This window comes from Arachis duranensis, chromosome 4 (genome assembly GCF_000817695.3).
Source record: "Arachis duranensis cultivar V14167 chromosome 4, aradu.V14167.gnm2.J7QH, whole genome shotgun sequence".
NCBI lineage: Eukaryota > Viridiplantae > Streptophyta > Magnoliopsida > Fabales > Fabaceae > Arachis > Arachis duranensis.
The window spans coordinates 75,817,964-75,829,013 of record NC_029775.3 but is presented as its reverse complement, the minus strand read 5'-3'; the positions used below and the strand labels follow the sequence as shown (position 1 = coordinate 75,829,013).

The window sequence follows — 11,050 nt, the reverse complement described above, 5'->3', positions numbered from 1 at the left end:
GATTAGCCATGCTGTGACAGAGCATTTGGACCTTTTTCACTGAGAGGATGGGATGTAGCCATTGACAACGGTGATGCCCTATATACAGCTTGCCATAGAAGGGAGTGATAAAATTGGATAAAAGCAATAGGAAAGCAGAGATTCAGGAGGAGCGCAGCATCTCCATACGCCTATCTGAAATTCCCATCATTGGATTACATGAGTAACTTTATCTTTATTTTATGTTTATTATTTATTAATTTTCGAAAATCCATAATCAATTACTATCTGCCTGACTGAGATTTACAAGATGACCATAGCTTGCTTCATACCAACAATCTCTGTGGAATCGACCCTTACTCACGTAAGGTTTATTACTTGGACGACCCAGTACACTTGCTGGTTAGTTGAACGGAGTTGTGACCACACATAGTAAAGAGCTATTATCTCGAATTAAATTTTATACAAGTACAAAGAGTACGAATCACAATTTCGTCCACCAATATCCTAGTTGGCTTAAATTCTGCAAGCTGCGGCTAGTATCCTTTGACTATTATACCTATATTTTGTTATCTTATATCTTTATCTTGTGCCTCGATTAGTGTACCTTCGTTTGAACATTTTGCGCTTTTTAAACTCTATTTTTTAGCATAATCCTTCATCACGCTTCTAGAATATATTATTTCCTTCTATATAAATATGTACAAGCTTTAAAAGTGTCGTAACCTCTGATTAACCTTTTCTTTACGGCATGAGATAAGGCTTAGGGTAATTAGGGTGTTACAAAAATAGTATAGCCAAGAAGTGACTTTACTTACCCAGCATCGCCAATAAGGATTATAGAAAGAAGCGATAAATAGTTGAGAGGAAAGATAGTCCCTTAGTCAAGGTGGCTTAGGGAAAAGAAGGACTAGAGGAATATACTTGGGAATTAGAGAGTACGATGCAGTCAGACTATCCTCATCTTTATACAGGTAGCTAAATTTTGAGAAAAATTTTCTTTAAGAAGTATAGAGTGTAACAGCCCAATTTTGTGACGAAACAATTTTTATTGAAAGTATAGTAAAGCAGGAATCTCAACTAATAACGATATAATATTACTACTATGTTATTATTTTACCTGATTTAGTACAAGTTGAGATATATTTATTAATATAATAATCGAGCTCAAAATCTACTGACACTGATTAAGGCTGACACTCTCCGATAAACTTAGCTATGCTAAGGCACTCAAATAAATCCTTCATGGCCAATATTATTATGTTTTTAGTATTAAATATATTAGTAACTCATATATTTACTTTGATCAAGTAAATACACGTGATCTAATATATCTAGCTTTAATAATTATCTACCAAATGATATTTTAATAATATAATCCATCCTTGTAACCCCAATTTGCCACGGCTTCATTTCATTAAAGCCACCTCCTCCTTATATTTTCATTTCATCCCACAGAAATAAAGCGAGAATGAGAGAGAAAATTTTAAGCAGGCACTCCATGGTTATAAACTTTAACCTCGGCTAACTTCACAACAAAGACTCCCACCGAAATTCCAAACCGATTAAAGTGTTCCACTACAAGAAAATGGAATATTTGTAACAAAATTTTTTTATCAAATTTAAAATTGTTACAAATTATAGTTTTTTTGCAACAATAATTAGTTATTGTTACAAAATAAGAATATTTTGTAACAATAAGAAAATTTGTTACAAAACATTCAATAATTTGTAACAACTTGATTTCTTTTGTTACAAATTATGTTGGCTTTCGTATCGAATTGTTGTTTTGTTACAAAATGTTATAATGTTTTATAACAAAAGATTATATTGTTGCAAAAATTCAAAATATTTTGTAACAAAATATCTATTTATTTCAAAAGCTCTAAATATTTTATAACAAAAAAATAATTTGTCACAAAATACAATATTTTTGTAACAAGTTATTTATTTGTCACAAAATTCAAAAATTTTTTGTAGCTAATAAAAAATTTTGTTTCAACATACTAAATATAAGACTTTGAATTTTTAAAAATTAACATAATAAGTTATTTATGATTTATACTAAAAATATTTAAGTCAAATTAATAAAATATAAAAATTTTATATCATTTAATTTAAATATTTAAGATTTTTAAATTTAATATTTTAAATTTTATGAATAAAAAAAATTAATTTGTGCCCAAATTTTTAGAAATTAAATAATAAATTAATTATAATTTATTTTATTTATTCATATATTAATTTCAGGAATTTGTATATTGATCGGACATTTTCTTATTATTGATTTGAAAGTTTGAATAATTGAAAAATAATAAGGATTTCAGATATATGATTTAATTTAAATAATTAGATTTTGAATTCTATTTTATGATTTTAAAAGAAATTAATTTGATTATCTTTAATTATTGAATTAGAATATTTATTTGAAAATAAATTAAGTTGATGATTAAATAATATTTTTATAGATATTATTATTATTGGATTAAATTTAATTTCAAATTATTATTTTACCCACCTAATTTTATAAAAATAACCGAATTATCCCTAAATCTAATTATACAAAACCCTAATTGAGATCCTAACCCTAATTTCCCTAAACTAGCCGCCTTTCTCCCCTTTCCCTTTTCCTTTCTTCCTAATCTAGCACACACTACACAACAGCAGTAAAGAACAAAAGAAAGAAAAGAGAGACGGGAGTTGGAGTGAGGGAGCTGAATGGAAAGGGAAAAGAGAGAGCGTTTGAAAACAGAGAGAAAGAGAGCGACGGGGAAGAGGAGAGGGATTGGAAGGGAGGAGACCGCATCTACTACGCCACCACTGCCATCTTGTTAATGTGGCCGTCGAGTCACCGTCGTAGAGCTGAGTCGCGAAGAGAGTTCACGAGCGATAGAGAGAGCGACGTGGAGGGCGAGAGTCGCGAGCCTGGGACCGTCGCATCGCCGCCATCCTCGCACCAGCCACCGCCGCTGTCGGTGATGAAGCCTGTCGCCACCATCTGCGCCTCCATGGTCGCCGTCGTTGAAGCCATGCGAGAAGGGAACCACTGCTGTAATGGAGAACGTCACACCATCGCCGAGCTTGCTCCGTGGTTGCAGATGAGCTTGCCGTTGTGGGGTAAGGAGATGCGCGCGAGGAGAAGGCCGCGGAGGAAGATGAACCATTGCTGCTGGAGGTTGCCACCGTTCTGTTGCTTGGGATCCACTGCCGCTCTGCTTCCATGTTTTTCTTTTGTTAATGTAAGCATTTCTATTCCGAAACCCTCACAGCTAGTGTATATGCGTTATGTTATGTGTTTGGTGGAAATTCTGAGGTTTTGGTAATGTAGGATCGATTCCTGATTGTTGAATGTTACAATTAAAGCTATTTCCGTTATTTTAGAAGTAAGCGGAGCTGTGGAAGTAAGTGGAGCTGTGGATTGTGGATGCAGCCACTGCGGTTGTGAGCCAAGGAAAAAAAGGGACTTATCGCGTTAGAATCACGGCGGGCTTGATTCCTCGAGGTAGGGGCGTTTTTCTTAAACTTATTTTACTTTCAAGAGTTGTTATAAATTGATATTAAAGTGAAAAATATATTTACTCTATGATTACGTAAATATTATGGATTGAATTGAATTATTTTGTATAACGAAATTGTTTGCTTAATTGTGCTATTGACTGATTGAGGTGATTGAGGTGGCTGGAGATTGTGGATCTTAATTGAGTATATGGAAGTTGGTTGAATTATTGATTAGTGATATTAATTGATTATGTGGATTGGGAATTATTTGATGACCAATTGTTGAGAATTTCTGAATTTTGATGATTATATTGGATTGTTGTCATTGAGATGGTTATGGATGTATTGTGATGGTGATGAATTTGGTTGGTAGTTGATTTGGAATTGATTTTGAGAAGTATTAAAGGGGTTAAATTTTGAAATACTAAACTACTTGTTGAAAATCTGAAGTTTTGAAATGAAACGGCAACTTTGAAAGTGAACCGGCATCTTAATAGTGATTGAAAATAAAATCATTATGCTTCATAATTGATCACTTAATTGACATCTTATAATTATGTGTAGAACCGTAACTTGTAGTGATAATTGGAGTCAAGTAAAAGAAATTTTGTTCCCATTTCTTTAGTTGTTATGAATAATTGGCATGATATTTTAGAATTTTAAAATTCTTCAACCAGAATATGTAGAAAAGGATTCAAAACTCAAAAGATATACTTTGAATATAATTAATAATAGGATAACTGTTTGATTAAGTTTGCAATTTCATGAGTGGAAGAAACAGTAATTTAATGATTAGTGATATAGTTATCTTGGTCATTGAGTTGTTTTTGTTGAATTGTATGATTTTAAAACTGCAAAAGCATTGATTTAGAATGTGAAAATATCATTCTGTAATTGCCATGATGCAAGGATGATTTATTTTTTACTTGTCCCAATTATGCTCTCAATGGCTACTCATCAAGTTTGATTTTAGCATAAAAAATATTTTATGTACTCATATTTATCTTGTAGAGCCATTGCATGAGATTAACACAACTCTATATGGATACTATTTGAATATAAGAAATTAAGAATAATGATGAAAGTTATCCTTTTTTTGTGCTCAAGAGGTGGAGCTATATGAAATTACTTGATAATAATCACATGATGGATAATACTTAGATTAGTATTCTTCTCCTATTTCACAGCTCTTTGCCCGTCGTTTGTCGCTGTGTTTGCTGCTAGCTTACCATCTTCAAAGGTCAATGCTCTGTTCGTGGTTCATTGTAATAATGTAACATTGTTATTCATTTTTTTGCTCTATTCATAAGGGTTATTGATCTTTGAATTATTCTTGAATGATTTGTGTTTTCAGTTTTTCATTCATTGATTGTTGATGAGCTTTTACTGTTGTTTGTGATTATTCATGGTAAATGTGCTGTTGTCCTGTTATTTTTTGTGCTTTTGTGGCTTAATTGTGATTAGATTGTAACTATCTTAATCAAATTGTTGAGGATTGTTGCCTCCAGATTTGGGTTCTCCAATTGAATACATATAGTTTTTGTTTTCATAATTTGTTGGTTTGTTTGTGATAATTTAAAATTTGGAATGCTTTGGCTGGGTTGATATTGTTGCTGATTTTGAACCTGGACTTTGGCTTTGTTGTTGTATTTTCATTTGAATTTTTGGATATGGTTGCTCTACAGCTTCAATTTTCATTTCACACGGCCTTCCACTAAACCAAACTTTCAACATAGATTTTGGATTTTTACCGAAAACCTCCCTAGGAATATGAGATTTCACACTTAGTTGCTTCCTTCTCTTGAATTTACTGCTAAGAGATTAACTTGCTATCATTTCAGAACATTGTCAAGCATGGGTTTGGAAGGTGAGCTTTTATTCATGAGATTTTATCATAAAGGGAAAGTTATCATATTGTTAAGAGCTATTATTCAACTGATGTACACTTTTATTAGATGGTTCTTATTCATGAGCTTTTATTTAATTCTTTAATTATCTATGACATAGGATCTATTAATTATTCAATAATTAGTTTCTTGGTTTGAGTATTTAAGTATTAGATTTTGATATCATTATGAATAAAATTTATATGTTTTTGTTTTTTCCTGTGTATTTTTAAAGGAAAAACAAATCTTGTTTCTTAAGCTAGTATTTTTTGTTTGGTGGTCTTTTCAGATGTATGGCACTTATTAGAACATCATGAGAAATGAGAAAGGAGCTATATGAACATGATGAAATTTGTAATTTGTAGTTTACATTTTAGAAATTTATAATTCCTTATTTTTCTTGTCCTATGTATCTATCTAGTTCATTAGGGTTTTTCAATGTGTCTTGTTAGTTTGTACTTTAAAGTTTATATGTTGAAGATTTATAAAACAATATTAGTTAATGAAAGATATTTAAACTATCTATGTTATTATATATTATATAAATGTTGATTTGTTGAGTAAATTAGTTAATATATTAATTAATTAAAAAATAATATAATTTGATAAATTATGTGTGTAATTTGTATTAAAAAAATTATTACAAAATAAATAGTATTTTGTAACTAAAAAAAAATGTTACAAAATCAAGTCACATTTTGTAACAAAATTTTATGATAAGAAAAAATAGATTGTCACAAAAAATACCTGAAGATAAAATTTGTTACCACTTTTGTAACGACTTCTGATTTTTTGTATCAGAAAAATTTGTTACAAAATATCACTTTGAATTGTAACAGTTCCATTTTTTATTACAAAAACTTTTTGTAACGGAACATACTGCAACGGCCCCTTTTTTTGTTACAAAATCCTTTTGTTTCAAAATTTTGATTTTTTGTAACAATTTTTTTTGTTACAAATATTGCTTTTTATTCATTTCATCCTCCTTTTCAATCTCATACCAATTTTTTTGACAAAATTTTTTGAGGTAGGATTATTTTTTTTCTTTCTTTTCTCCTTAATAGTTTCGGCCTTGAAGTAAGGCACGGAGAAAACTTGATTTTTCTTGATTATTTTAGTTGAAAACTAGGTAAAAAAATTGGTGTTAAAAGTTCCAAAAAGAAAACCACTTTTAAATCTAAAAGAATGTAAAGATTTAATTAAATTAATTTGTGTGAATTTTATTTTATCTATGTAATTAATGAATTCGATGTTTGATGACTGAAAATGTATGTTTAATTGCTTGTTAGAGGTTGATTTTTTGTTATATACAAGCCTGAAAAAAAGAATTATATTTCTCAAGAATGCTTTAGCCGAGTCTAAGATGTCTTTGCAAAAAGTTGATTTAAGTTTATTTTAATGTTGTTTATAAGGTGAAACTGAAGATTAAAGCAAAAAAAGGAATGATTAAAGTTTAAAATTTAAGGTTTAAAGTTTGAAGTTTAAAGTTTAAGGAATTAAGGAATAAGATTTAACGGTTTGAGTAATAAATATTAAAGAAAAGATTGAGGAAGATTGAATAATTTGAATTAAAGAACATGATATTGAGTACAATCTTGTAGAAATGGTGATACGTACTACTCACTTGAGATATTGTGTATAATGCTTAGTGGGGATGGTGATACGTAACACCCACTTGAGACCGGAAGAAAAATTCCTCATGAGGACGGTAATACTTAATGTTCATGGAGGGGGACATTGGCTGAGGTAGGAACGGTGATACGTAATACCTATCTCAGGACCATTGTCAGGTATCGGGCAACGAACCAACACGTGAGCTCACAGCCTGTATAGGAATAGATATGCATCATATTTGTTTTTCACATAAATCATTTGTTGTTATTGTTGAGTGTATGAATGTGTTTGTTTATTTTTATTTAAGACTTTATGATATTTGTTAAGTTCTCTAATGTGGTGAAAAGTTGAATGTGTTTGGTTAGAACTGAGAGAAAATAAAGTGTTAATATTAAGAAAGATAAACAAAATTATGTTGTGTTAAACCTTTACTGAGAATTTTGAAGTTCTCACCCCTTATCCTCGCTTTTTTCACAGATAGAGACGGGCATCGTGTTCTATGAGATGTACGAATCATTTGTTTAAAAGGATCATATTTTTGGGAGTTATTTTATCCATGTGATATCTCGTGTTAGATTTTATATACTACGTAACAGACCATTCATGCACCCCTAGATAGACCAGATTTTGACCCAGATATGTCAAACTACTTCCTTTTGTCATGGTTAGATCTAGACAGATTTACACACGCATTTTTTACTCATCTAGGTCATGAGGCTTGACTTGAGCCCGACCCAGACGATGTGGATGTCCCTAAGCCTCCACTTGAGGTAGCTGCACCTCTAGAGCCTTAGCTTCCACTTTCTCCCATGGATCAAGTAGTCACCCAGTATGGACACTAGGTGAGGTTCTCACTCGAGTCTACACTAATAGACCTATCCATGTGAATGGAGATATTGGCAACTCTTCTAGTGAAGAGGTCCCAGAGGAAGAGGTCCCAGAAGCGGAGGAGGAGGAGGAAGAGGAGGATCCAGTGGAGGACCCTGGATGGGCTTAGAGAGATGTACAGCCAGCAGGCTGGCCACCTACAAACCTGCCCAAAGGTGATGTGTGATCTTGGAGTTAGACCATGACGACACCATACTTTTAGAGAGCATCCGGTTAGGCACGACTGAGGAGCTTTAAAGAATTATCCCTACTTTTGTTAGAGTATGGGAGGGGCTAGAGATGTCTAGACGGCTAGGTTAGCCTGCACACCAACTTAGAGGTTTTTTGGATGGGTCAAGTTCTCGGATGTCGAATGTAGATATATGTATGTGTTATGTATCTATTATAAAGGGGGTGTAGTGTACCTGAATCAGGTTAACGAGTTTGTGGATAACTGTACTCTGTAATATATACATGTGTGAGTGATATGCATTTAATATATGTATTTACTTTCTCTCATAATATATTATTAACCATCTTGTACAGACTACCTCATCTTTTCAAAACAAAACCTTTAAAAAAATAAAAATAATATTACCCAAAAATCACCGATGGATTTTTAACGACGACATAGGCTTATACATTATACTAAAGCTATAAGGTAAACAAATTAGTAACATTTTACTTCTAGTATGATCATGATGTATCGGGAGTTGGGTTATTACAATGTAAGTATTTGGAAACTCTATTTTTATTTCAGTCATTTCAATTCTATTTTTTTATTTCAATTATTTAAATTTTGTTATTTTCATTCAAGCACTTGTTAATTTCTGCACATTTTAATACAAGTCTTGTAATTTTTAATTCTTTATTTTTTATACTTATTCTTTCTTACTTCTTGCTTTCTAAAATTACTAGTTTTTTTTTTTTTACACTTCTATTAGGCACGATCTCTAAATCCTAATAGAAACCCACAAAAAAATCATATATGCTCTTTGAATTGATATCGTTGATACAAACGTAGTCGACACATCCTGTCGAGGTATAAAAAGCAAAATCTAAGGATAATAAGCCTCTAATACTTTCAATGTTTTATTTTAATTTCAAAATATTTTAAATAAATTGAATATTATTCTACCGTTAAATTTCACACAAATAATTAATAAAATGAATTATGTATATATTATAATTTTTTAATTAAGTAATATCTTCTTAACAATTATATCTTCTTAATGGTTATGTCAAAGGAGGTTCTAGCTTGGATTTATGGGTTTCCTTTGTAAAAAAAATATAGATAAAAAATAATTTAAAGAATTAGTTTAATTGTTAGTAGAAAAAATAGATTTTTTTTATAAGAGGACATTTCGACTGCCATTGCTTTTGACTACAGAAATAGTGTTTAGACTACAGAAGGAGAGACAGGTAAGCTGAAGTCGAAGAAAGATGGTACAAAGAGAATCGAAGTCGAAAGGTAGTTATTGTCTTTCCTTGAGCATCAAAGGCTTGCTATTCAACCTTCAGGCTTAGCGGATAATATGGGTACAAAATTTGAGGAGCAAACTGAAGAAACATGGGACTTGAAGACTAAGGAAAACATGTGTGTCAAAATTTGGGGAACAACATTCTTCATAGTCAAGGCAAGGTCATGGCTGAGAAAAAGGAGAAAGTAAAATAGTGGACAACATGCTCCAAGGCAAGTACATCTCCATGGTCTATAAATAGTAAAAATTTAGAAGAGTTATAGGACTTCTTCAAAAAAATAGATCATCACAGATAAGCCTCCGCCAAAATTTCCAGTTCCAGCGACGTAACAGAAGACCATGGAGTACCAGTACATGTGAGTGTTAGAAGTTCACTTTTATTTGCTTTCCTTTTATTTTATTTTTTCCGTTTCTTTTCATTTATTTATTTTTTTATTATTTGCTTTACGTATTTTATTTTTACTTCTATTCTTTAATCATATATGCTTTTTTTTTTCAATTTCAATTTGAAAGTTTCATTTGTTCAATTGCAATTCTTTATTATTTGCCACAATTCAAACATCTCATATATTTCGACACGAACGCTAAGTAATTTTCGGGTCGGCCCATTCTTTTTCAGAGGAGTCGTATCTGCTCCCCGATACTTGAAATCTTATACAAGCTTGATTTGACACCTTGTCGAACAACATTGTCGAGGTTACCAAAAACCAAGTGAAACAAATTGACACGTCCGATGGAACACTTGGTTAAGTAACATGCCAAAATTTGCATGCGATTACGCAGTGACAAGTTAATAATGACTGATAGAGCCTCTACTTCAACAAATACGTCGAATAATGATACTGGTGAAAATACAAGAGGTCAAGAAGTAGAGGCTAGCCCAACAAGAGTTCCTTCAACTGTACCTAGTACATGGCCGTCATCATATGGAGTATGGCCTCCAAATGGATAACTGACGTTAGAATTTTTGCTAGTAAAGAATTTTGTAAAAATATAGTCGCGTTGTGAGTATAGATTCTAAACCAACAGAAAATCCCTTCGTACAAACGTTTTGGTTGTCACAAGTAACAAAACCCAATAAATTTATAAACTGAAGTATTCAAACCTCAGGTCGTCTTCTCAAGGAATTGCAGGGAAGCATGATTTATTATTGGTGATGGAAAAATAGTGTTTGGGTTTGAAAAAAGGTTTTAAGCAAGAGAAATAGATTGCAAGAATTAATAAATTAACAACTAATAAAACTCTTGGTAATGTATGAAAACTGGAAGTCCTATCCCAGTTATCCTTATCAATTGTGATGAGAATTGAATTTTTCTCCCACTAAGTTAACCTCTAACTATGAAGGTAAGTCAAGTAGATGGAATAAGTTTGGTTCCTCAGGTCCTAGTCTTTCCTCGGAAAAGGCTAGAGTTATTGGAACTCGAGTTAATTCTTGAAAATTCCAATTTTCAGTCAATAATGAGTTTGACAACTCAAGAGTTACCAATTAATCAATTAAAGCCAAGAATATAAAAAGCTAGATAAAAATCATAAATAACTGGAATACCTCAAATTATACTGAATGGAGATGTCAATTCTAACATGGAAAATATTCATAATCCAATTGGGCAACATAAATGAAACACAAATAAAAGCTTCAGAGTAAACAAAAATAGAAGAGAAACATAAATTATTAAACCTGATACGATGAAGTAATCCTAATGACTAAAGAAATCCTAATCCTAA

At 31.6% G+C, this 11,050-nt stretch overlaps 1 protein-coding gene across 7 annotated transcripts; it reads left to right on the top strand.

Moving 5' to 3' along the window:
* The first annotated feature begins 2,566 nt into the window (after positions 1 to 2,566).
* Positions 2,567 to 9,830, top strand: LOC127746496 (uncharacterized). Of its 7 annotated transcripts, XR_008008141.1 has the most exons (4): positions 2,567 to 3,218; positions 3,361 to 3,481; positions 4,665 to 4,717; positions 7,455 to 8,366. XR_008008141.1 is itself a non-coding variant. In XM_052259919.1 (3 exons), the coding sequence occupies exons 1-2, from the start codon at positions 2,814 to 2,816 to the stop codon at positions 3,364 to 3,366; spliced, it is 411 nt and encodes a 136-aa protein (XP_052115879.1). In that variant the 5' UTR covers positions 2,567 to 2,813; the 3' UTR covers positions 3,367 to 3,481; positions 9,255 to 9,830. The 7 variants fall into 7 exon arrangements, 5 of the variants coding, with proteins under 5 accessions (XP_052115879.1, XP_052115876.1, XP_052115875.1 ...); XR_008008140.1 differs by lacking the exon at positions 4,665 to 4,717 and having other exon boundaries at positions 3,364 to 3,481; XM_052259919.1 differs by lacking the exons at positions 4,665 to 4,717; positions 7,455 to 8,366 and adding an exon at positions 9,255 to 9,830.
* Positions 9,831 to 11,050: the final 1,220 nt, after the last annotated feature.

Excerpts from the sequence above, each read along its gene's own strand:
- LOC127746496 (XM_052259919.1), top strand. The coding sequence starts at position 2,814 with ATGTGGCCGTCGAGTCACCGTCGTAGAGCTGAGTCGCGAAGAGAGTTC.